The following is a 27,222-nucleotide window of genomic DNA, read 5'->3' as shown; positions in this document are numbered from 1 at the left end:
AAATTAACTCAACCTCTATGAAATTCTGGAGCTCTTGAATTTCCATGAAATTAACTCAACCTCTATGAAATTCTGGAGCTCTTGAATTTCCATGAAATTAACTCAGCCTCTATGAAATTCTGGAGCTCTTGAATTTCCATGAAATTAACTCAACCTCTATGAAATTCTGGAGCTCTTGAATTTCCATGAAATTAACTCAACCTCTATGAAATTCTGGAGCTCTTGAATTTCCATGAAATTAACTCAGCCTCTGTGAAATTCTGGAGTTCTGGAATTTCCATGAAATTAACACAACTTCTATGAAATTCTAGAGTTCCATAATTTCCATGAAATTAACTCAGCCTCTATGAAATTCTGGAGTGCCATAAATTCCATGAAATTAACTCAGCCTCTGTGAAATTCTGGAGTTCCATAATTTCCATGAAATTAACTCAGCCTCTGTGAAATTCTGGAGTGCCATAATTTCCATGAAATTAACACAGCCTCTATGAAATTTTGGAGTTCTGGAATTTCCATGAAATTAACTCAGCCTCTGTGAAATTCTGGAGTTCCGGAATTTCCATGCACACTTACAAACAAGGGAGGAGAGCAATTCCATGGGCTGCTCTCTTGGAAACAGCCTCTGCTCCATCCATAGGCCCCCACAAGAATCATAAAATCATGGAATGGTTTGGGTTGGATGGGACCTTAAAGCTCATCCAGTTCCACCTTCCACTGTGCCAGGCTGCTCCAATGTCCAACCCGGGCACTGCCAGGGATCCAGGGGCAGCCCCAGCTGCTCTGGGCACCCTGTGCCAGGCCTGCCCCCCCTGCCAGGGAACAATTCCTGCCCAAAATCCCATTTATCTCTGGCACTCCATGCTCACATAAACATTCCCTCTCCATCTTTTCCATAGGTTCCCTTCAAGGTTTTGGAAGGAGAAATTTCTATAAAAATCTCAACTAGAAAATCCCATGCTCAACAATTCCTCCTCAAGCTTTTCCCACCTGGAGTTTCCCTTGCTTTTTGTCCACCCAGTTTGTCAGAACCCAGGACGTCTCTCTGACGTTCCTGGATGTTCCGAGCCCTGGCCAAGGGGGTCAGAGACCCTGGCATGCAGCCAGAAACTCCTGTAGCTTTGAACCTGACCCATGGAACAATCTGCCAACCTTGCATGAAGAATTACAAGTCACACAAATTCAAGTAACACAGTAGAAATAATCACAGAGTGAAAGATAAAATGTTTAAGGTCTGTACATGGAAATTTTCAGCTCTGGACACAGAAGTCTAGATTTTATACAAGGAGGTCAAGAACTCCAAGATGGAGAGATTTAAGCGTGCCCTAGCCTTCCTCATTCTTCTTCCTAACCTCCATGCTCTAAGCAGTAATAGCTTTCACAGATTAGTTTAAAGCAGAAAGTCACTGTCTAATATAAACGATAAATATTAGAACAAAACTGTAAATATCGAATAGGCAACATACAGTATAAAACACAACACCAACCCCGTGAGAAAGCAGTGCGCCTTTAGCTGACCTGCTGAGCGAACCTCAGCTATTCAAGAGAAAAACATTTTAAATAACATTCAATAAACAACCTTGAGACTGACAGCTGGAGACTCCCGAGTCTTTCTTCAACAGCGCAAGTTGAGAAAAAAGACTTTGCCACCTTTCGGAGTCACCCTGACCTAGGAAAAACCCCGACACCAGCCGGTGAGAAGCCCCAGCTTGGATCTTCTGTTCCTTGTTTATGGATAGCTGGAGTTCAGGAAAATTCAGGAAAACGCTGGAGCTGTTTCTCGTGCAATGGAAACAGGTGAGAAAGGATTCTTTGCACAAAGAACTTCCTTGGCAAGGTGTCAGCTCGATTAATGACTGAGTAATTCCCCTCCTCTGTGCAAAGCAGCACAGAAAATGGATAAAAGTCTCTATAAGGAAGCTCTCACCAGAAGATCTAAATTACATCCTAATCCTTTAATTCCTCAGATGAAGAACACTCCTCGGGAAGTTCAGCGGCCCGGAAAATTCTCAATTCAACAATTTCCACATCAGGCAAAACAGAGCCTGACATTTGTGCAGAGCAAACACCTCTGTGATCTGCCTTAGTTTATACTGTTTAAATATCCCATTAAACTAAATATATTTCATGGACAGTTTACAATTAAATTACATTTTTTTCTCCTAAAAGTTGAGTTCCTAAAAACAGAACCAGATAAGGAACCAGCAGGTCTTTATGTTATCTTTTTTGTAATGTTTAAAAGTAGGAAAAAACCTACTGTATCACCATCAGAGTACAGAAATATCCATGTTTGCTGTGTGATCCACAATTACAATTATCACTATTTATTTAAACGAAGCAACAATCAATTAATAACTGATAAATATTTCAGATTTTTCTGTTTTCTGAGAGCACACCAAGGCACCTGCCTGTCCTCACACACACTTACCTCCCAGTGGTCACACAAGCTGCATGTAAGTACATCACCCAATCACACAAAATATTTTATCAACTCCTCTGGAATAATTAAAAAAAAATTAACAGCTTTTACACGCAATGGCAAATCAGAATCAGATTTGTTAAGTTTGGAAAAGATCACCAAGTCCAGCCACCAACCAGTTCACCACTAACCCATGTCCTCCGTGCCACATCCACACATTTTTGAACACGGATGGGGCTCCACCACTGCCCCAGGCGTTTTCCCAACGCTTTAAAACCCTTTCCATGAAGAAATATTAATTTCCAAACCTCCCCCGGCACAATTTGAGGCTATTTCCTCTCATCCTGCCAATGTCAGAACAACACCCAGGAAGGACATGCAGAAAAGTTCTTCCCAACCGCTGTGGAAAAAAAAAAAACAACAACCTAAAATTACCTACCCTGAAGAGGCATCTCCCAAATGGGAGGCGTGGGGTGGACCAGGGCAGACAGAAAAGGGCCAAACAGAAACCAGGCTGCATGAAATCCTGTTTGGTCTGACATTAGCATGGAACCCCTGAGCAGCTACTCCTGCTTTACACAAACCTCCCCTCCTTGTTACAACAGCGGGGCCTTCTGGGTTAATTTCAGCAAGATGTCCAATGCAAAACTTCCCAAAATAATTAAGGAATGGCTGTTAATTAGAGTGAACTGTCAATTCATGACTGGTGAGAGAGCTGGAAGCGTAGATCCTATTCTTGGTATGACACCACAGTTTACCACAGGATTATTTTACTACATTTACTTAATTTTACTATACTTATTTAATCAGATCTTACTTATCCAGACAGTTTGGGAAGACCTGGATTCCAACTGCTTCCATGAGTTTCTACACCCTTTATATTCACAATGTTCAGTCCCAAAATAAATCTGAATTTTACTCCCAAACAGCTGCAGATAAGCACTGAAAAAATTACTTACCTAGATAATGGATTTCAACTCTTTCAGAACGCTTAATTCAAATGAACACACAACACAGGAATGAAATTAAAAGATTTAAAGGAAATAATGCAGGTGGAGAATAAAAAGGAAGCTTTGTTCTTGCATCAGAATGTATTAGATGTTGCAATTTGCATATACAAATAATTCAGCCACATTCACCGGCATTAAAAACACAGCAAGATCAAATTAGAAACGTAAGAAAAGAAAATAATAAGAGCTGAAACTGTATAATACATACATATATTATAAAGATTTGACAAATTAAATACATTTTGGTTATACAGAAAAGTTCCAGTAACTTTACATGAAAAATGGGACGAGGGAAACGCAAACATTTCAAAAGACTGAACACGGGGTGGTCAGGCTCATTTTAAAAGTTTAAAAAATACATAAAAATAGCCTAAAAAACACTGCTAATTACAGTATGCATTCTTCATTAAGGCCCAAGTCAGCCAAGCACTTTTAAGGGATTGCTTTGGGACAGGGAATCCATGGATCCATGGATGGTGGGATGAGGGCGTTGGGAAGGGAACGCTTCCGTGCTGAGCTGGGACCTTCTGAACACATCAACAGTCCAAGTCACACAGTGACCAAAAGCACAGACAGATCAGAAGGACACTTCCAATCCAACTATTTGGCCTTTTGAAGGAACTCCACGCAGAGCCAAAGGGAAATTCCAGTCCACCAAGACCCTCCCCAGAGCCCCAGCCAGCGAGCACACACCGGGACTGCCGAGGGAGCTCTTCAAGTTCCACAGAAACCTTCACGGAGCTACAGCTGGGAGTTCTGAATTCCATTCTAGGCATTTCTCTTTCCTCCACCATGTCTCAGTCTGGTTATTAACTAAAATCTGAGTACCCACCGGGGATTTGGTGCTCCAGCTGAACTCCATCCTGCTCCTGGTTGGAGGGAGGCCTTTAGGGAGCCCCGTGGGCAGCTGGAGTTGTGCTGCAGCTCCTGGGGGGCTGTGGGACCCCCACACCCTCACACCCCGTCACTGCTGCACTGAGATCAACCTCGTGGCCAACTCAACCCAAGGTTTTACCTCAGGGACCCCAAAATCTGCCCAACACACAAATTATTATTGTTCAAATGCTAGCGAAAGGGTCAGAAAGACCCTGACATCAGGATCATGACGTGGGAATTCCTTTATTTTCCAACCTTTTGGATCTTCCTGCACCGAGACTGACTTATGAAGACAACCCCAGTTTTCACCAAAGGGACCCTCAAATCTGCCCAACAGACAAATTATTATTATTAATATTAATATTATTATTAAAATGCCCCCTAAATGGTTGGAAAGATCCTGACATCAGGATCATACAATGGGAATTCCTTTGCATTATCTTCCAATTTTTTGGAGTCACCTGCACTGAGATTGACCTCATGAGACAGCCCCACTTTTTACCTCAGGGACCCACAAATCTGCCTAACAGACAAATTATTATTATTATTATTATTATCATCATTATTCAAATGCGGGCAAAATGGTTGGAAACATCCTGACATCAGGATCAGAAAATGGGAATTCCTTTGCATTATTTTCCCACCTTTTGGAGTCTCCTGCACTGAGACTGACTTCATGGACAACTCACCCCAAGTTTTTACCTCAGTGACCCCAAATTCTGACAAATTGTTATTCAAATGTGGGCTAAATGGTTGGAAAGATCCTGACATCAGGATCATAAGATGGGAATTCCTCTGCATTCCTCTCCAGCCTCTGGGAGTCTTGCTGTGCCATAAATCAGACTCAACCCCCTTGTATCATTTCCAGGCTGAATTTATTCTGGCTCTTTCCATTCGGATGGAGTTTCAGGAACATTCCCTTCCTCAGCTCCATTTCAGTACCCAGCCCTGTGGCTTGAGTGTTTCTTCTCCTAGAGACTCACGAGCGAGGTTCAGTCTCTAACCAATCTCGTTTTTGAAGTGCACAATTTACTGTGCAGATAAACACGGGAGCGCAGCCATGGAAGACAAGAACAGCCAGTGGCACTGTGGGGACTGGGGGCTCAGGAATTCCTATCCCAAACCTCTTCCAGCCCGGCTGGAATGGAAGGAGACCTAGGGGCACCTTCCCATCCCCTTGCATTGCTCCAAGGTGCGAGGAGATTCTACTGGAATGGGATAAAATAGTGCAAGAGCAGCAGGGAAAAGCTCGGGTTAAGCTGCTTGTTTGAGATTAGGCTCTGATGCTGCACGGCCAAAGCCCGGCTGGACGAGACAGAGCTGCTGCATATCTGTTATTTAATTAATTACAGATTCACCCCTTTGTGCTCATTAACGGAAGGGTGGGAGAGATAAATTTGGTAATTACTCAACATTCAGCTGCCCTGTGATTTTGGGGGATTTGCCAGCCCCTGGTCAGGGCTGTAATAAAAACTTTTATATTTTCTGTCACCCATTCTACTCTCAGTAGTACTTTCAGTAAAAATATATCTCTGTACACACCCTAAACCCCTTATGGAAAGTCTTTTTTTGATAGCATTTCTGGGAGGGTAACAACCTGGAGGAACCTTTGCTACAATACTCAATGTTTCTGGCATTAAACTGCTCATAAAATATTTTTTTTTCCAATTTTTACCTCTTAATTATCCTGCTGAGTCAAATCAAGGAATAAGTTCATCTCTTATTTTAAAGAAGTGGGAAATGATGCAGGTGTTTATAGAGAGGAGAAGCTTTTAACTCCATTCTGGCCTTTCTCTTCAAGTAGACAAGTTCAGGTGCTGCAAAATACACTTTTCAAATATGCAAAATATTCTAAAAATCACATTATTGCCTTTCTAAGTTGACTTAAACAATATCTGGAAAAAAAAAAACCCAAATGAACAGGGCTTTGAAAGTTCTGTTAATTCAAAAATTCAAATCTGTATTTCTACTGATTTTTTCCTATGGACAGTAAGACTCAAAATCCAACAAAACCTGGAGGCTCTTTAAAACAGCCTGGAAAAATAAATATCTATTTTCATGGTGAACATATTTTCCTGGTGAACAAAACATGTTCAAACATGTGCACCCAAATTCACTTTTTTTAGGATGAGCTGTAAAAAAAATTCAGGAATTGGGAGATAACGTTGTTGATAAATATTTATGAGTGACAAAATTCAAAGGAAAAAACCCCCCAATAATTAATTTTTTGTTATTTAGAATAAAGATTTCTATCCCATCTTACAGTGCTATACAGTATAGGAACATTATACTTTACTTTAGAAGATATTTATATTTAAGAAACAACTTTATACAGCAAATGCAACTTTTCGAGCCAGCACAACGTTGTATTTACAGTTCAGTCAACAACCCAAGTGACACAGAATAAATTAACATAATGTACAACTATTTATACAGACAAATTAAAAAATAAGGCAGAATTCTCATTTGAAATTAGCATAATCTGAAAAGATGTCGATGAAATCTTGTACCACTCTGTAGCAGAATTCATACTGTTCCTGGAAAACAAGGGAAAGAGATCAAAATGTGCCTTTGGTTACACTGAAAAACCTGAATTCTGCAAATCCCAGTGATAAATTCAATATATCCTAACTGGGACCAGTAGCTGAGGACTGGTCTGCTCTGATTTCTGGTTGTTATTTGAAATAAAACCAGTGGTTCCTCTTTCTTTGGTCAGACACAGGCTGCTCTCTGCTCTTTGCTTCAAATAATTTCTTGAGCTTTTTCAGAGATGCTTCTTAAACCGAATCAGTTCTTAGGCCTGGCTTTTGATTTAAACCCAGCTGCTCACAACAGAAACTCCTGAGCACTGCCCAGGGATAATCAGGGAAGCAGAAAATCTCAGCATGGTTTGGGTTGGAAAGGAGCTTAAATCCCCCCCAGAGCCACCCCTGCCATGGCAGGGACACCTCCCACTGTCCCAGCTGCTCCAGCCCCAGTGTCCAGCCTGGCCTTGGGCACTGCCAGGGATCCAGGGGCAGCCCCAGCTGCTCTGGGCACCCTGTGCCAGCCCAGCACCCTCCCAGGGAAGCCTTTCTTTAGCAAATGATATAAAATATGACAATCGTGCTCATTCCAGAGCCTAAGAATTAATTTCCAGTCAGTCAGTTCTTTTCATTCTGGATACCTGCCCGACAGAAGCAGTGGGGGATGTGGGAAACCCCAGGTTTAGATTATTGATGAATAATCACTTTCATACTTTAAATAATCACTAATATTGATAAAGCATCACTTTCCTTCAGCAGCTGTGGGAGGAAACTCCACAGCTTCTCTGGGAATCCCATCCCAGCCCCTCCCCACCTTCCCAGGGGGAAATTCCTTCCCAATATCCCACCCATCCCTCTCTCAGCCCGACCATGGATAATCCAATTCCATTTCTTCATCCCTGTTCTTCCTATCTGTGGGATGCAGAAAACATCTCCCTGGAAAAAGGGTTTGAGGTAAGTGTTCCTAAAGAGGTTTCAGATTGCTGAATGGAAGCTGCTTTAGAAATAAACAATATCAATACTTTTATGTATTTTCAATTTAGGAAAGTCTCAAAAAACTTTTTTATGGTTACTCAATAGGAAAAGCATCACTAAGCTTCAAAGAGTAGTAGTAGATGACTTGAAGGAAAACTTTAAAGATTTTAAACAAGTCAGAGACATTCCCAAGGATTTCCACATCCCTGGCAGAGTCCAAGGCCAGGCTGGAGGGGCTTGGAGCACCCTGGGATGGTGGGAGGTGTCCCTGCCCATGGCAGGGGTGGGAATGGGATGAGCTGTAAGGTCCCTTCCAACCCAAACCATTCCACGATTCCAATTTATGCCCAGACAATTTAAGGGAAGAAAGAACAACTGATAAATAGCTTGAAAGCCATTCACTTATTATATTTTATCACCTGCAATACTCAAAATACGTTTAGTTTCACTGCCTCAAGTTCCTAAAAGACAGAATATTTAACCAAATTGTATTTTTACACATGCTGTAAAACCCTGATTATGCCTTGTACACACACATCATTTATGCCAACCTGCAAAAAACCCTTTTTGGGAGAATAATCTCCTTTCCCAAGGATATTTACACACAGAACTCCCTTCCAAAGGCCTGCTAAATCCCATACCAGTGTTTGCACCATGTGTGGCCTCTGCAGCCTCAAGCTCTTCACAGCCTGGAACACGTCCAGGAGCCCCTCAGCCTTGACCCGTTCCAGGATGTTGCTCAGGGCTATGAAGGTTCCTGTTCTCCCCGCTCCAGCACTGCAACGAAAATGAAAACACGTTTGTTTGGCATGAACTGGGATGAAAATGGGAAAAAAGATGCTGGAATCTGAAATGCAAGGAACTCTCACAAGTTAGGGCCTGTGAGCCAAAGCTTAGCATTAAACCCAGGATTTGATCTGAGACCTTGGAAAAGGCTCCCAAACTCGGGTGCTGGAAGGGAGAATGTGGATTTATAGTTTAAAGCAGAGACACGTTAAGCTAAGTAAAGGAAAGTTTAGAGTTTTAGAGTTTAAGATATAGAAAAAATAAAAGTAATTACAGTGGTAAACAAGGAGTTTAGAATGCAGAGCTGTGGGTTTGTGTGTAAAACAGGATTGGCTAAGAAAGCTGACACTGTAGCATGGGCCCATAAGATGAAATATTTAAGGATTGGGTCAAAACCATAAATATCCTTGTTGGCAGTGTTTTATTGGTCAATAAATCCTTAAAAAGATCTTGTAACTAAGGGTCTTGTGACCTTCTGAGCCATGCAGTGAAGATGTAAGCCAAGCTCACCCTTCCTGCCTGCATAGAAGAAAAATAAATGGCATCATCTAAAACAGTTCAGAGTCTCTCTAAGTCATTCACAGTTCCTTCGAAAATCCCCACAAAAGGGGAATGCCAGGGGCACAGAAGAGCCAGGCTGAGGTGCAGAGGGGGCTCACCTGCAGTGCACAGTGATGGGGTGGTTCCCTGTCTGCTGCTGCTGCTTCTGCACAGCTGCAATGAGGTCGATCATGCCCTTCCCCTCGGCAGGAATCCCGATCTCCGGCCACCCGTGGAAGTGGAACTGCCTCACCAGCCTGCTCTGCTTCTCCTGGTTGCTCTGCCCGAAGGAAAACACCTTTCAGCCACTTCTCACTCCCAGGTGCAAACACAATTCCTGCCTGGAACTTCTGCAGCAGCAATTTTGCACTGCAAGATTTGTATCCTGGTCCATACCATATTATGGACCTTGGTGATTTTATTCCCAGTGATATTCCATTATTCTATCCTGGCAGCTCTGTTTCTAAATCCCCCACCCACTGATAACTTCCCCCTCCAATTTTCCTCTGGTTTGCACAGCTGTTTCCCCTGGGAAGGACTTGGGATCCACTGGAAGTGCCCAAGGCCAGGTTGGCCAGGGCTTGGAAAAACCTGGGACAGTGGGAGGTGTCCCTGCCCGTGGCAGGGCTGGAGTGAGATGAGTTTTAAGGTCCTTTCCAACCCAACCCCAAATGTTGTGAAAAATCTTGAATCAAATTTTCTTTGATACCTATGTGGGAGATGGCAGAAAAATCTAGGAATAACAGCAACAGCAAAAGAGTTTAAAAAACCCCCAAACCCACCCCCATTTTGCAACCACCCGTTTCACTGATCAGAATTTGCAGGCATTTTAAGCAAAATTATTTCATATCAGCTTCCTCTTAATGTCAGCTTTTGATTAACCACATTTAAGTTTAGACAGAAACCCCAGAATTTAAGATACATAACCAGATTTGTAAATGCCTTCTGATGGAAAAGAAAAACAAAACCAAAAAACGCTGGAATTGTCAAGAATTACCGGATTATATGTAACCAGGAAGTCCCTCACACTGATGGCATCCATCAGGCTGTCACTCTTGATTTCCACCGTGATCTCTCCGTGAGTCACAGAGCCCTCTGATGGCCAGTACTGGCAGCATTTTTCCTGCAGAATCCAGAGAATTGCAAATATTCCTGGATTTATTTTCCCCAGTTATCTGCATTGGCATGAATCTCTGGCATAAGAAGTGACATCCAGCCTAATAAGTGTGTTCTAAACACTAAGAATACGGTGATAAAATATTTCTTGAATAGAAACCATCCTGATGAAAAGGGCTCAGGAGGCCCAGATGGCAAATACTGCTTTAAAACAGAGTAGAATAATAAATGGAATTTCTGAAAGCAAGGTAATGTTGTTAAAAACCTCCCAAAACCACCAAGAAAAAGCTTTTCACAAGATCCTTGTGGAACCCAGAATTTTCAAGCTGCAGCACAGGACTCTCTAATTAATTAAAGATATTAATTCTCATATTTAAAGCAAATAATGAATGAATTCTTGTATTGTATTCAAATCAGGACAGGATCAAAATGAGCAACAGGAGCTTTTACTGGGACAAATGGGATCAAAGTTTACACAAAAGTTTGTTCCCAAATCCCAGAACTCTGTCTCGTGTCAGGCACTCCTTGATACAAACTGGAAGCTTTCAAAAATCACAATATTCTGCAGGGGTTTTTTTTGGTGTTTCCTGACAATTCCAGAAAAAGCAGCCACGCTGCCTCACACCAAAGAGTGAAGCAAGTGCTTGTTTAAGGAAAAGCCAAAAAAAATTCAGATTGCTGGAATTTTTAGGCAAAAAAATTTGTTTCTCCAGTATTGATGCTCGTGGTTTGCAGGTGGAAAGGGGAAGTGTGGGGCTGCAGGGTGGGCACCTGTCAGATCAGGTTTTTCTGACCCACAGATGGGGCAACTGAGAGGCCTTTTAAAAACTTTTATTCCATTTTCAGTCTTGTGTGAGGGGTGAGACAACAGAGATGTTATAATTCACGCCGTCACAATCAGAAGCTGTTTCCTAATTACAATGCATTATTATAAGGGTTTCTTGGCCTGTCAGCTTTTGCCACACCATGCTGTAAATGCCTTAAAGCCAATCTAAAATTACCCCTCGTGGCTTGTGGAAGAGGTTTTTCAGTGACTTCTGTCAGCCAGGAGAAGTTTGATCCATGTTTTCCCCTGAAAGAATTCCCTACCAAGGTTGTTGACGTAGAAACCAAGAAAGAAAGAAGATAAACAAGAGAAACCTGCAACTCTATTCCAGTGAGCACTTTTTGTTTGTCTTTCCTGACCAGTGAGTAAAGTGTAAATTTATGAGTTTTGTAAGAATGTATAAAAAGCATGCAGGGGACAATAAAAACAGTTTGAAGCCTTCTGAAAATGGAGTGTGCTGCTTTGGATTGTCTCCATCTCAACTACGACAGTGGCTCCTACCACAATGCACCTTTCATGGTTCTATTTCTCCAAAGTATGCAGTCTTATTTGCAAGGCCACCCTTTGAAACTTGTTTCTATTTCCATTTCTCTCTCAACAACGTGTGCCCTGTTCCACGGCATTCCTAAGCCAGCATTTCTCATCTCGAGCTTTGCGCACCGTGTGATCCCTCTGCCAGGCTTTGAGCTCCCTCCAAACCCCTTCCCCACGTACCTGCTCCCTCTCCTGGACCTCGGTGAGCATCACGATGGTGTGGCACTTCCACTCCCACACCATCCTCCAGAAATCCTCCACCGTGTGAGGCAGGGGGCCCTGGGTGGCAATGAAATAATCCTTCTGCCGATAGCCCTGCGGGAAGAGAGGGGGTCACCAGGGACAGGGACAGTGGTCACAGGGACACCACGGCTTCAACGGGGGCTTCTCTCCCAGGGAACGGCCTCAGGCTGCACCAGGGAAGGTGGAAGTTGGGAATTAGGGGAAATTTCCCCTCAGAAAGTCTTGTCAGTGCTCAGGGCAGGGGTGGATCCTCATCCCTGGAGGGATTTAGAGCCATGTGGAGGTGGCACTCGGGGACATGGGGCAGTGGTGGCCTTGGCAGGGCTGGGAAATGGTTGGACTCGATGCTCTGAGATTTTCCAAGATTCTAAAATCTCCCCCAAATTCACAATCCCCAGGTGAATTTTTGCAGTCGTGGCTGAGGGGATGAGATGGTGCAGGACCAGATTTCACACGATCATCACCACAGCTGCTCCCAGCTTTTCTCTAGAGTGAACTTCTGCCTCAAGTTTGGAGGTCCAGCTTTATTTCACAGAATCAATGGGGTTGGAGAAGACCTCTGAGACCATCCAGTCCAACCTGTGACCCAACCCCAAGGCTCTGAAGGCCACATTCATCCCCTCTTTATTTCCATGAAGGTGTGATCAGTATGGAATCCACAACCCTCAGTCACTAGCGTGGTTTCACTGCTTAAGGACAGGATTAATTCTCCTATTTCAACAAAAACAAGGCACAATCCTGTGTTCAGCTTCCAACAGGAAGCTGGGAAGAAAGCTTGGAATTCATCCAGCTCTGCCCAAGTAAAGCCTGGCTGCCAGACACTGTCACAGCTTTCCCTGGGCTCAACACTGACTTCTCTGTTTCTCAGAAAAGCAAATATTTACACCTGTTAACCTGACCCAGATAGTGGAATCACTGGCTGTAACTGAGCGGCTGATTTGCTTGGTCAGAATTTATTAAAAGGTTTGGTTTATAAATCTAACAACAAGGTTTAAATTGCACAACCATTTAAGCTAAAATTAAAAACACCAGATAAGAAATGCACTTGGAAACTCCCATAAACGAAGCTCGTGTTCTTTGCAAGCCAAGCTGATTGTGCCTCTTCAAAAAGACCCGTCAGGAGCAGCAAAATCTCGGATTTGAAAAGGAGATGCATGAAAATGTTGAATACTTACATCTATGAAGGAAGCATTGATGTAATCCGTGTACTCCTGCCCTCTTTTCATGGACAGAATCACTCTGTTAAAATCATCTGGGGGAAAAAAAAAAAGTCTGGGCTTAGTTTTGAGTCCAGTAAAAAAAGTCTAGTTTTAATTTTGAGTCCAATCTTACTTTTGCCAACTGCCCACGAAAGAACAAACCCCACCCAATCTTTTCTGTGAAATGTTCATTTTCAGGTGCAAACATTCCAGTGCTGCTCAGAGCGTGCATGGAATCACACAGAAAAGGGGTGGTTTAACAGGTGAAACTGCTGAATTACTTAATTCAAAATCCCTGACTGTAACAGATTTTAGGGTGATTCAGTAAAACCCAATTCACTGAACCTTTTACAGCGACAGTTTGTAAGGGGAGCTGTGCTCTGCCAGCAGGCAGATCCAGACTGTGCTCCCAGCCAGGGACTGCTGGCCCTCTCCCTGGAGCTGAGGAGCTGGGCTCTTACAGGGGATGATCTGGATGACTCTTGCTTTCTTCATGTTGGCCGGGAGGTTGCCAGTCCTCATGTTCTCCTTCATGATGCGCACGTTGGTCAGCTTCTGCAGAGAGCACACGGGTGAGCACACAGGGCACGAGGGGGCCCCAGCACTGCCGGGGCTCCCCAGTGCCTTTTGGGGTAAAACAATCCCTGCCACACTCACAGGGAGCCTGCAGGCACTTCACTGTCCTGGCTGTGGAAGTTAAGAGGGAGTAACAGGCACAGCATCCCGGAATGGTTTGGGTTGGAAGGGACTTTAAATCCCATCCAGTGCCATGGGCAGGGACACCTCCCACTGTCCCAGGCTGCTCCAGCCTGGCCTTGGGCACTGCCAGGGCTCCAGGGGTTCTCTGGGGGACACCTCCCACTGTCCCAGGCTGCTCCAGCCTGGCCTCGGGCACTGCCAGGGCTCCAGGGGTTCTCTGGGCACTCTGTGCCAGGGCCTGCCCACCCTCACAGCCCAAAATTCCTTCCCAACATCCCATCTAATCTTCCTTCCCTCAATACTGTTGATTTTGGAACTTGTTGCTCTATCACCAAACTTATTTTTACATCATTTTCTTTACCCAGTTCCCAATTTTTGGTTAAATTAGTCCTTTAAAGCAAAGAGAGAACACCAGTTAACACCCAGACAGCAATTAATACTTTAAACCTATATAGAAAATAAATATTTTACCATAAGGAAAACCGTAAAAAAAATCTAACTATTCCTTCAGGGAAATAAAATCATTTAAACAATGATCACAACACAGCCGGTGTGGTTTTCTTCAGCTGATAAGAAATGGGGTTTTCTAGGGTTTTTTTTGAGGTTTTTCTCCAGCCCTGTACATTCCCTGCTGTCAGCCACCTCAGAGTTAACAATCCCACTGGGATGCAGATTAGGAGCACCTAATCCAGTTTCCTCTTCCAGCATTATCTGATCTGGCAACCTGCACCAGACCCGGAAAACTCACTCCACTTTTCTTTTATAAACAAACAAAAAGCCTTTGGGGAAAGGCCACAGAATGACACAGCTCTGAATGAGGGAATGAGATTAAAATCTGGATTTAGGGAACAGCAAGGCCCCATTCACAACAACCACCAAATAAAACAACCCTTTTATGCACCTTTAAGGTTACACTTTTATCCTCTTGGCTTGCATCTTGGAAATCCTACGGGAAAGATTTCCATACTTACTTTAAATTCCTCTTCCAGCCCTATTTTGACCAGGTTTGGGGCTGCATTGTGGGAAGTCTGGAGGTGTTTTTCCAGGGATGACACATCCAGCTCCGTGTCACCGTAGAGGTAGTACTCGAGTAAGGCTTGGTAAATGAAGGAATATTGCATCTGGAAGGGACAGAGAGGGAAGGGAAGGGAGGGAAATGAGGAATTCTGGGACTTATTTAAAAATCACAGAATGTTTTGGCTTGGAAGGGACCTTATATCCCACCCAGTGCCACCCCTGCCATGGCAGGGACACCTCCCACTGTTCCAGGTGCTCCAGCCCCAATGCCCAGCCTGGCCTTGGGCACTGCCAGGGATCCAGGGGCAGCCCCAGCTGCTCTGGGAATTCCATCCCAGCCCCTCCTCACCCTCACAGGGAAAAATTCCTTCCCAATATCCCACCTAACTTCAAAACCACTGCTCCTTGTCTTGTCACTGTTTGGTGACAATCTCCCAATTATTAAGATAACAATATTTAGAAATTGTTACGCTAAGCCAGAGTTTTCCTGTTTGCTCACATTTCCACTCATATCCTCTGACATTCCACTCTCATGTGCATGGGAAAACCTGGAAATGACTCCTAAAAACTAAGTGTTTCATGGTGGTCTTCTCCACCTTTACCTTCTGCCCCACCCCACATCCTTCACTGAGCTTCGTGCATTTTTGAATTAGAGAATCCCAGAATGATTTGTGTTGGAAGGGACCTTAAAACTCATCCATCCTGATGGATGAGTCCTGGCCACGGGCAGGGACACCTCCCACTAATCCCAGGTTGCTCCAAGCCCCAATTTCCCAATTGCCCAACAGCACAGGACGCGCTGGGCTGCCCAACGGAGCGGGAAAACAGCAGCATTTCCTCCTCTGCCCAGGAAAAGCCGGAATTCCGGGGTGACTGAAGGGAACTCACATCAGTCTGGACCATCTGGGGCCGCTGGTTGCGGATCCTGCAGACGAACTCGAAGACGTCCACCTTGTGCTCGGCGTGCATCATGTCGATGATGGCGTCGATGACGATGAAGGTGCCCGTGCGCCCCACGCCCGCGCTTGGGAGGGAACAAACACGCGGTCACCACACCTCCCCTGCACAGACAGACACGCTCCCCTCACAGGACTGCCCTGGGGAGCTGTGGGAAAGCTCAGAGAGAAGAATTAAAGCAATTCTTATCCCCCCTTGCTGCACCTGCGGTTGGGCACGTGTGGAATGTGTTACGGAGATTGTTTGCCGAAGGAGGGGTTTGTTAACTGGACACTGGATGGTGTTTGGAGGGGTTGACCAATTGGGTCAAAGCTGTATTGGACAGTCAGTAAGAGTTAGGAGTTTCTTAATAGTATAATATAATACAGTAGAGCTTAATAAAGCAATGGATCAGCCTCCTGCAATCACGGAGTCAGTGCTCATTACTCCCATTCAGGGGATCGTTGCCATGATGCAAACACACAAAAACCTCCCTGGAATCACCCAAATCTGCAGGGACTGCTGCAGCAGTGAGCCCCGTGCTCAGAGTGGACTGAAATACTCACTGGGAAACATTTAATCTCAGATCCTTGAGTCCAGCTGTCCCCCCATGTCCCCAGGTGCCACATCCACAGGGCTTTTAAATCCCTGCAGGGATGGGTTCCACCCCTGTGGCCTGTCCCAGTGCCTGGTCACCCTTTCAGTGAAGAAATTCACAGAATTCACAGAATCACTGGGTTGGAAGAGACCTTCAAGATCATCGAGCCCAACCCAGCCCCAACAGCTCAGCTAAACCCTGGCACCCAGTGCCACATCCAGGCTTTGTTAAACACACCCAGGGATGGAGACCCCACCATCTCCCCGGGCAGCCATTCCAGAACTTGTCCCTCCTTCCATGAAAAATTTTTCCCTAATATCCAATCTAAACCTCCACCTTTTTCATTTTAACAAGGACAGCAAAAAAAGAGGGGTGTTTTTAGCATAAAACCCCAGCTCTCCCCAGCTGATGGCACCAGAATTATGTTTAAAAAGACATTTGAAATTAAAATCTGCTTGACCATCTGTAATAATTCTATAATAGCTCTAGAAGGCTAAGATAAAATAAATAACTATAATGACAACTCTAAAGGTTAAGATAAAATTTCAATTATTTTTTTAGGAATTTTTAGCTCCACATTTCCCAACGTTGCCATCCCTAAACACTTTTTGGTTTTTGTATCCTTAAAAGCCACGAGAGGGAGCACGACTGTTAGGAATGACAAAATTCCAGCGAGTTTCAGCTCTTCCTTCCAGAGGAAAAGGGCATGGCATCCTGTACTAGCCATGAGTAGCTCTCCTTTAACCTCCGGGCAGTTTGCTCGGCTGCAGTGGCCACAAACACCTCCAGGAACACGATAAAAACATCTCCCCTCCCCTCACGGGCTCAAAAATACAAAGCAATTCTCAGCAAGGCAACATCAGGTTTTCAATAAGACCAGAGAAATAAAATTATTGTAATTGTAGTACAATTCTTTCATTTCTACACACACTTCACCAGCAGGGAAACCAGAACCCATGAGCTCCACCATTCCAGAGGTCTGGAGAGACGATGGAGATTCCTCTCCCTCCATCCACCCCTGCTGGCCCTCTGGCATCTCAAGGAAATCCCCCCCATGTCCTAATGCCTTAATTCCACTCAAAAGAGACTGTTCTCCTCCTGGCAGCCCTGGAAGCCACCTCTGAGCACGGATCTCCCCTCCCCAGTTCCCACTGGTCCCTCACTGCTCATTCCTGGAGGTTTCAGCCCAGCTCAGCTCCTCACTCCCTTTCCAGCCACGATCCCTTTTTGCACATCCCCGATCAGCTCCGATTCCATCCCTGCGCGTTCCTGCTGAAGCTGGTGACCTCCCCACCCTGGACAGTCACCTCCTGAGTGTCTCCACCCTTAGCCTGCCTCGTGGCATCCCTTACTCAGCCATTCCTTAAAGTCCCTGTCCCCCCACTGAAAAAATTCTACTTCTAAAGACTTACAGAACACAAGAACCAGAAGAAAATCCTGCCACTCCTCATTTTCACTCCTGGACTTCCAAACGCTACGTCAGGGTTTTATTCACTTCCCAAACCTCACTGGAGAGCTTTTGGCCAGGGGCAGATTTCCCTACAGGCTCCCTAAAAATGGCTGGTTACTCACTGCTGATGGGCTTCCCTTTCCTTTGGCCAACAATTCAGCGGTGTCACATCCTGCAGTGGGACGGAAGCTCAGTGTCACCTCTGTCCTCCTCCACGTCTCACCCTGACACACAACGGCCTCGCGTGCTCTGCTGGCCCTTTAGATTGAAATCATTTTGTATTTTCCTTGCTTTTGGGTTTCCTTCTGCTGGTGGAACCAAGCACAGCATTTCCTGCTGCTGCCAAATCAAGCTCAAGCCCAGAATGAGACTCCACACACAGCAAAGGGCTACAAAAATATTCTCAACTGACACAACTCAAATCGACTTTTCCCATCTAAATGTTTTGGTTTTTTTAATGACACCTGGGGGAGAAGGTGAATCCCAGCAGGACAAACACCCTCTTTTTCTCTAGCACACATTTCCAAGGAGTATTTCTAGCAAGGAAAATGAGACAAATACAGAAATTTACTTTTTTTTTTTCCTTAAAAACAAGACCCAGACAGACAAAGCTGCACTTTTCATTCTGCTCTTGTGTTCTCTTTACTCTAACCTTGCAACGATAATTGCTCCTGAAAAGCCACTTCCTGCTCAGGGGTGAGCTCACAGCTGCTGCAGAGGTTGCAATTATTCTCTTCAAACTGTTTGGGAGTTTGATTTTAGTTTCATTAAAGATTTCACCAGTTTAGCAGCAGGATGTGCCCGTGTGAGTGACCAACGAGTGGGAATTGGTTCTGGATTGGGATGAAGCACATTTTTAAAACTGCAGTGTTTAAATCTCTTGAATTCAAGTCTTCCAAACTTTCCAGGCATTTCATGGCTAATTTCCATTTAAAAACTGCAATTTCACTGTGGGAGAAGTGGGGGATGGATTCCCAGAGCAGCATTGAGTGGCAAAGGCCACAGATTTCCATCACCAGTCTGTTTTTCTGACAAAGAACAGATTTATACCCAACAACGGAGATCCCTCGTAACAAAAACCCCAAGCAGCAGAACAACAACTTCTGTTTGAGTATTAAACTGGCAGCAAAGACAGAGCTTTGGAAATTTGTTTTTACTCTGGGCTCTCAAAAACTCAGCAGATTATTACCTTTAAATAGAAATATGTGAGTAAATACATCTATAACATAAATATAGATATAAAATGCATATAAAATGTACATAAAATCTTGAAAAATATGTAAAATATGCAGGTTTTTTCCTGAATACATATAAATAATTCCAGGCCAAGCCACAAGATTGGTCTGAGGAGCACATACATACCTGCAGTGAACCACAATTGGGCCAGCATGGGCAGGATTCAAGGTCTTGACTTTTTTCAGGAATTTCAGCATGCCAATAGGTGTGAAAGGCACCCCAAAATCTGGCCAGCTGGTGAAGTGGAGCTGTGTGACGAGCCTTGGAGCTTTGCATCCCTCCTGGAGCTGCAGGAACACCCAGATTCTGAGTGCGACATCTCATTTTTCATGTTGGTTTTGTGGTTTTAGTAGTTGATAATTATTGATTTTTTAAATGTTATTTAGGTGTACACGGTATTAGTTATTTCACAGATATGTTTGAGCTGTTTCTATTGTTGGTTAGTTACAAAAACAAAGATATTAGTTATTATTTGATAGTTATAGCTATTTTTGTAAAAGTTAAATGTATAACACATTCTAATGTTTTGCAGAAGTTAAAACTATAATATATTTCTTACACTGGTCATAAATGAAAATATAATTAATAAATGATGTTTTGAGAATCCAAATTCCACAGGGGCCAGATCACAACTATTATATCAAAAGTAGTTAGAAGTGATTATAAATATATTAAAATCCTTGTGATTAACAACTGGTAAAAGTTAATTTACAACAGCAAAAGCCAACAACCACGCAGTTATTTAGCCTAAATCACTATGTGTCACCGTCATATTTTCTGGAAAAATCCCTTCACCAGGATTTCTCTCCTGGGAAGCTGAGAAGCCTCAGAGAAAAATGAAAACAATAATTATCTGATTTGCTTCTCCTGTGTTTTGCTGCTTTGGAATGTGTTTGGAGATTGTTTCGTTGGTTTCATGTGAATTGTTTTCACTCTTTGGCCAATCAGGGCCAAGCTGTGTCAGGGCTCTGGGAAGAGCCACGAGTTTTCATTATTATCTTTTAACCTTCTGTCTGTATCCTTTCTGAATTCTTTAATATAGTTTAGTATAGTAATCTTTAATATAATATAGCTCACAAAATAATAAATCAGCCTTCTGAGAACATGGAGTCAGACTGATCATTCCTTCCTCCGTCTGGGAACCTCAAAACCACAATACACTGTGAAACTGTTGGCTAAAATCAGCCGGATTTCTAAAATTCTCAAACAGGAACCATTTGAGATCGTCTCAGGTTTCCCCCAGGAGCAGCTCAGGCCTCACCGAGTGCACGCAGAACTTGCGGATGGTGTAATCCACCAGCACCATGGAGTCCTCCACGGACACACGGACACTGCCGTACGTCCAGCAGCCCTGGTCAGGCCAGTACTGGAAACACTTCTCCTGCACAAAAACACGGAGTTTCAGGGCAAAACAAGGGGAACTTCAGAGCCAAACCCCAGGAATTTCAGAGCCAAGCACGGGGAATCTTAGAACCAAAACATGGAAATTCAGAGCCTAGCACAGGGAAATTCAGAACCAAACCCAAGGAATCTCAGAGCCAAGCACAGGGAAATTCAGAACCAAACCCAAGGAATCTCAGAGCCAAGCACAGGGAAATTCAGAGCCAAGCACAGGGAATCTTAGAACGAAAAGCAGGGAATTTCAGATCCAAACTCAGGGAATTTCATAGCCAAGCATGGGGAATTTCAGAACCAAATCCAGGGAATTTCAGAACCAAACCCGGGGAATCTCACAACCAAGCACACAGAATTTCAGAGCCAAACCCAGGGAATTTCAGAGCCAAGCATGGGGAATTTCAGAATCAAACCCACGGAATCTCACAATCAAGCACACAGAATTTCAGAGCCAAACCCAGGGAATTTCAGAAGCAAGCATACGGAATTTTAGAATCAAACCCAGGGAATTTCACAACCAAACCTCAGGAATTTCAGAGCCTAGCATGGGGAATTTCAGAACCAAACCCGGGGAAATCTCAGGGCCAAACCCGGGGAATTTTATCACCCTGACTTTGCTTTCACTGCCACGCTCTCTCTCCTAGCTGGATCCAGGGAAGGTGAGCACAGCTGTGAGTGTGCAGAGCTCCTTATCTGGCACAACTCCAGCACCCTGCTACTGCTTCTTAAATTGATGCAGAGAAGGTGAGAACAGCTTTGAATTGTTTTTTAACCAGCTCAGCCCCCACAGCTTTTGTTTCAGTTCGGCAGCTTTGTTACAGGGTGTCCAGCTGTGGGGACTGCCAGGTTTCCAACTCCGATTCTGAGTTTTAGCTGCAGACTGTGAGAAATTCAAAGCAGCTCTGCTTTGGAGCCATCAGGAATATCCAGATTTAGCAGTTCTGGCTGCTCCCACTGGGAATTGACCCTCATGGCCTGGCTTTGCTGTTTGAGCTTCATCAAGCAGCAGTGGAAGTGCAGGAAAATCAAGTCCAGGAGGAAAACAAGGAATGCCCATATTCAGGGGAGGAGTGGGGCACAGGACGGAACAGCAGCACCCTCACAACACAGCAGCCTTCATTTCTCTTTGTTTAGCTGAAAAGCTGTGCATTTTGATGCCCAATACTCAGGGAAAATGAGCAGAGTTTTTATCTTCATTTCTGATCAATCCCATCCATAAGTGCAGCCTTACACTGGCATAAAACCACGGGAGTTTTCCCTTGGCTCTGGGCAATGCAGGACATAACTGGCCATCAGAATTTTCTCCTTGAGATGACCTGACATAAATGGGTATTTTAGAAATGAAAACTGTATTTTGGAGCAGAAACTCAGCTGTGGTGACAGGGGCCAGGGCAGGAAGTGGTGAGAAATGCACCTGGTCAGAGCCTGAGCAGCCCCGACTGCTTCTGGAGCACAGGGGCCACCCCAGAGCAGGCTGAAAGCTCCTTACCTCTTTTCTTTCTTTCAGGTTGGTTAACATGACAATAATGGCTGATTTCTGCTCCCAGATCATCCTCCAGAAGTCATTGACTGTTTCCTGCTTGGGTCCTGCAGACAGAACAGGGAAATGCTCAGGAGAGGGGATGGGGCAGATCCCAGAGCAGTCCCACACCCTGCCCCGGGCACCCACCCACAGCAGTGTTTGCTGCACCTGCACAGCTTTGGAATCCACTAAATTTGTGTATTTATGTATTAATTAACCCCCCCTCATGTTTTCTTTTACATAATCATGCACCCAAACCTGCATTTTTAGAAGGAATCTCCTCTATTGAAATACCACTCATAGAATCACAGAATGGTCTGGGTTGGAAAGGACTTTAAAGATCATTTAAATATTTTAATAATTTCCTTTCCACTCCCTGCCATGGCAGGGGCACCTCCCACTGCCCCAGGTGCTCCAGCCCCAGTGTCCAGCCTGGCCTGGGGCACTGCCAGGGATGCAGGGGCAGCCCCAGCTGCTCTGGGCACCCTGTGCCAGGGTCTCCCATCCTCACAGGGAACAATTCCTTCCCAAAATCCCATCTAAATCACCCACTTTCAGCTTAAAGCCATTCCCTGTGTCCTGCCCCTCCATGCCTTGTCCCCAGTCCCTCTCCAGCTCTCCTGGAGCCCCTTTAGCCACTGGAAGATTCTCCAACACATTAATTCTTAAATATTATTTAATCTTTTAACTACGGCAGGAGCAACATTCAGAATTCCCACTGTGCAGCTCTTCCCATGCCGGGGTCCAGGGCTCCCTTGGAATGGCTCTTCAGGAGACACCAACTCCCAGCAAAGAGGGTCAGGAGGGGGAAATGAGCCCCTGCCAGAGCAGAACCTGCAGAACTGCCTGGAGGCAGCTGCTCACCTCGCACACACCTCAAGTTCATCTCAGCTGTAACCTCTGACCACCACCTGCAGCTACAAACAACCCCTCAAACACATCTGTAATTCCATGTGCTCAGCCCTGAGCTGCAGAGAGGAGAGAAATGAGGAGTTACCTTGTGCTGCTATAAATTTATTCTTTTCTTTATAACCCTGTGGAAATAAAGGCCACAGCAGTTAAAAGGTGAAAGGCCAAGGTGTGCTGGGAGAAAATGACTTCTTTAATTCCCAGAGTTTGCCAGCTGTGGGCAACTCTCAACTCACATCTATGTATGATGCATTGATGTAGTCTGAAGGTGGGACTCCATCAATTTGGGTCAAAATCACTCTGGAATGATCATCTGAAAGAAAAGGAGGACATTGGCCAGTTGGGAAACCTGAAATATGGTATTTCCATGCAAGCAGGAGGCCTGGAAAAGCACACAGCTCCCCAACCACACACAAGACACGCACAGCATTTCTGAGCAGTGCAGTTGATGTTATTTGAGTGTTTTCAGCACATGAGCACCACCAGCAGCCTGCTTAGTGCCAAGATCAACTGTCTGGTTTGAAAGCAAAGCGAAGGGCTTACATGGCAGGATGTTGGGATATCTGTTCTTCTCCCTGTTTTCCTCCTTATTTGCCATTTCAAACGTTCCCTGCACATATCCAGACGTTAAAGACTGAAAAAGAAAAAAAGATATAGAGGCAATGTGTTAGAAAACAAATAATTTTGACTGCACACAGCTTAGGGAAAATTTGCATCCACCAGAACTAAATATATTTCAACTTTTTCCCCCCCTAGTAACTTTAATTCCTCTCCAACAGGCAACTACATCCTGGCTTTGACTACACAGGTTTGACTCCAGACGTGCAGCTGGGGAGAGAGAAGGGATTTTTTCCCTCTGAGATCACAGTGATTCAGCAAATTGTTCAATTTGGAGCTGCTGCCTGGAGCTGCCATCTGCCACGGTAACTCAGAGCCACCGAGGGCAGCCCCGGGGGCTGGGCTGAGCCCCTGGCTCACTGCTGAGGACATCCCATAGCCAACAGCCTGCTCAGCTCTGCAGGTCAGGGCCCAGCCCTGGGGGAAAAGGAGGAAGGGAAAATAATCTATATAATAAATTAGTATAAATCTACTATATTAATTTCTACAATACAATAAAAATATAATTATTTATTAAATTATAAATAATTATACTATAATCATTTCACCATAATTAAGATTAAATTATATTAATTTTATAATAGAATGATCAATATAATTATTTATTATATTATAAATATTTAGAACATAATAATTTATCACAATAAATATTAGAATATAATTATTAATTATTTTATTATAATATAGTCATATAGTACACAATGAAATTATTATATTTTATTATAATAATTGTAATAATATAATAAGTATAATTATTTCTTATATTATAAATAATTATAGTATAATAATAATTTTACTATTATATTATTAATAATAAAATAATTTTATGGGCTAAAATCATTTTAACCCATAATAAAATCATTTTAACCCATTAAAAAATAAAGGGTTTTTATGCAGCACAAGTTTTACCTGCACTTACATATAAGTATAAATATACCTGCACTTAAAAATAACCCAAACAGCCATGGAGGGAATAAACCAAAGGAAAAAACAGAGCAGAGGGTGAAGGTGAAAGCAAGGAGGGGCCCAAGGTGGAGCTCCTCCACAGCTGCGATGCTGCCACTGCAAAGGGACCAAAGCAGAAGTCCTTTAAGTGGATTTCAGGAAGTGCCTGAAACTGAGCTCCAAAAGCCCCAGATCCGGCAGGGAGGACCCCACCGAGGGGAAATGCCAGCAGTGTGGGCAGGCAGCGGCACCTTCTGCCACCCTGGGGCCTCCCCCTGCCAGCCTGAGTCCCACAGGGCAAGGACAAAGCTCCAGGGAGGGCAGAGCTGGCAGGCAGAGAGCAGGGCTGGGATCCCCAGAGCTGCCCAGGGTGACACAGGGGGAGAGGGGACACGGGCAGAGCAGAGAGCAGGGCTGGGATTGCCCCAGAGCCACCCAGGGTGACACAGGAGGAGAGGGGACACGGGCAGCCCTGGGGCAGGCAGAGAGCAGGGCTGGGATTGCCAGAGCTGCCCAGGGTGACACAGGAGGAGAGGGGACACGGGCAGAGCTGGGGCTGGCAGAGAGCAGGGCTGGGATCCCCAGAGCTGCCCAGGGTGACACAGGAGGAGAGGGGACACGGGCAGAGCTGGGGCTGGCAGAGAGCAGGGCTGGGATCCCCAGAGCTGCCCAGGGTGACACAGGAGGAGAGGGGACACGGGCAGAGCAGAGAGCAGGGCTGGGATTGCCCCAGAGCCACCCAGGGTGACACAGGAGGAGAGGGGACACGGGCAGCCCTGGGGCAGGCAGAGAGCAGGGCTGGGATCCCCAGAGCTGCCCAGGGTGACACAGGAGGAGAGGGGACACGGGCAGAGCAGAGAGCAGGGCTGGGATTGCCCCAGAGCCGCCCAGGGTGACACAGGGTGACACAGGGGGAGAGGGGACACGGGCAGAGCTGGGGCTGGCAGAGAGCAGGGCTGGGATTGCCCCAGAGCTGCCCAGGGTGACACAGGAGGAGAGGGGACACGGGCAGCCCTGGGGCAGACAGCCCAGCCTGGCTGGCAGAGAGCAGGGCTGGGATCCCCAGAGCTGCCCAGGGTGACACAGGACAAGAGGGGACACGGGCAGAGCAGAGAGCAGGGCTGGGATCCCCAGAGCCACCCAGGGTGACACAGGGTGACACAGGAGGAGAGGGGACACGGGCAGAGCTGGCAGGCAGAGAGCAGGGCTGGGATTGCCCAGGGTGACACAGGGTGACACAGGAGGAGAGGGCACAGCCCTGGTCCCCAGCACACAGGAACCCGCAGCCTGCACTCGTGGGTTTGGTTCGCTGGGGCTTGTGCGGCACACGAGGCTGTGAATGGGAAAGAGAGGAGGCTCAAGTGTCACCGTGACACTTGTATGAAAATCCTTTGCCAGGATTTCCTCCTTCTGAGGAGCCTCGGGACAGAAATGTAACCAAGAACTCCCTGCTGCTGTGGGGTGCAGCAGCTGCCTCCGTGATTAATCCAATTCATGGCCAATCAAGGATGCAGCTGGCTCAGGCTCTGCTCAGTCACAGACTTTGTTATTCATTCCTTTCCATTCCTGCCCAGCTTTCTGATGGATCCTTCCTCTCTGTTCTTTCAGTGTAGTTTTAATAGAGCATTTTTAATATAATATATATCATAATATAACAAATCAGCCTTCTGGAACATGGAGTTCAGGTTCTCGTCTCTTCCCTTGTCCTGGGACCCTGCAAATCTCACAACAGCTGAAAGAGGGCTGAGGAAGAAAGCTGCTGTCAGACTGCTTAATTCCTCCTCTGAATGAAGCTCGTGGCTTTTTATCAGCCCGTTCTGCTGATTAAAGTACATTTATAAAGTACATTTATATTCAAGTACATTTACATAAATTTTTTTATGTAAAAAGAAACAGTGGAAGGTGGCCCTGCCCATGGCAAAGTGGATGAACTTTAAGCTCCTTCCAACCCAAACCATTCTGTGACCCTCTGAAACAATTATCTTTTTAACCACAATCTCTTCAAACTTCAAGTCAGGCACCCAATCTTCAATTAACAGCCAGAGAAGTCTGGATTTTCCTGTGAAAAACGCACGCAAAGGAATTATCTGTGGCCAGATCTCCTCTGCATGCCCTGCTCCTGGCCCCTGCCCAGGAAGCTCCCGGTGCCCCAGGGTGGTGCTGAGCCCAGAGCAGAGCCCAGCTCCTGCTGCCAGCCCCGGGAGGATGTGAATCACCCCGGCTGCTCCTCAGCTCATCCTCCCGGCACCCCAAATCACGAGGAGCTGACGGGTCCAGCCTCATCTGCTGCCACCCCACCCTGAGCTGTCCCCCCCGGGCAGCGACCCTCAAATCCCACTGGAGCTTTGAGAGGCTCAGCCCGCCCAGGATCAGCACATTTCCTCCTTTTTTAGCACTGAAGGAGCCACAGGGGTGTCTTAATCAAGCCAGAATTCAAATTTCAAAAGAAAACTCTTAGGGGAAGCTTTTCAGTAATTAATCCCAAAATCAAGGCGGTAATCCCAAAGTTCCAGGGATGATCAACAGAGGTAGGGGCTTTACAGAAAGGAATCAATTTTATTTTATTCTTTTGCTCCTGTGAAGAAAGAACACACTCTTCCAGTGCCCAGTGTTCACAAAGGAATCCCATAAAAAAAGAAGGAGCCTCTCCTATTCTGGTGAGTGTCCAAGGGGTGCAATGGACCCCTCAAGGGTCATGCAGGCTTTAAGGACAAAATCAAAGCTGCTGGAGAACACCATAAGTCCAGGAGAACTGTCCTCAAAGTAGAAACTGCCCTCAAAACTCTTTTCTCCCTGCTGGGATCTTTTAATGTCTGGTTTCTTTTTACCAAAAAAATCACTTGGGACCAAA

The 27,222-nt window shown here is 45.2% G+C and overlaps 1 protein-coding gene across 11 annotated transcripts in view; it reads right to left on the bottom strand.

Annotated features, from left to right (window-relative positions):
- Nucleotides 1-3,452: 3,452 nt before the first annotated feature.
- The window catches only part of PTPRE (protein tyrosine phosphatase receptor type E), a 94,468-nt gene continuing 70,698 nt past the window's right edge, over nt 3,453-27,222 (bottom strand). For 7 of the 11 annotated variants that reach the window (XM_038140539.1, XM_038140540.1, XM_038140543.1 and 4 more), the window contains 15 exons: nt 23,352-23,442; nt 23,045-23,121; nt 22,897-22,933; nt 21,867-21,964; nt 20,244-20,363; nt 19,109-19,269; nt 15,651-15,786; nt 14,717-14,866; nt 13,508-13,601; nt 13,023-13,099; nt 11,785-11,919; nt 10,126-10,251; nt 9,248-9,408; nt 8,444-8,579; nt 3,454-6,839 (listed from right to left, as the gene is read on the bottom strand). In XM_038140539.1, coding sequence (XP_037996467.1) covers nt 6,765-6,839; nt 8,444-8,579; nt 9,248-9,408; nt 10,126-10,251; nt 11,785-11,919; nt 13,023-13,099; nt 13,508-13,601; nt 14,717-14,866; nt 15,651-15,786; nt 19,109-19,269; nt 20,244-20,363; nt 21,867-21,964; nt 22,897-22,933; nt 23,045-23,121; nt 23,352-23,442 — 1,674 coding nt within the window. In that variant the 3' untranslated portion in view covers nt 3,454-6,764. Of the gene's footprint in view, nt 6,840-8,443; nt 8,580-9,247; nt 9,409-10,125; nt 10,252-11,784; nt 11,920-13,022; nt 13,100-13,507; nt 13,602-14,716; nt 14,867-15,650; nt 15,787-19,108; nt 19,270-20,243; nt 20,364-21,866; nt 21,965-22,896; nt 22,934-23,044; nt 23,122-23,351; nt 23,443-27,222 lie in introns of all 11 variants that reach the window. The other 4 variants (XM_038140537.1, XM_038140535.1, XM_038140538.1 and 1 more) reach the window with 1 other exon arrangement.

This window comes from Motacilla alba, chromosome 6 (genome assembly GCF_015832195.1).
Source record: "Motacilla alba alba isolate MOTALB_02 chromosome 6, Motacilla_alba_V1.0_pri, whole genome shotgun sequence".
Lineage (NCBI taxonomy): Eukaryota > Metazoa > Chordata > Aves > Passeriformes > Motacillidae > Motacilla > Motacilla alba.
Note: the sequence above shows the minus strand (reverse complement) of the source record. Positions and strands in the feature narration are given on the sequence as shown.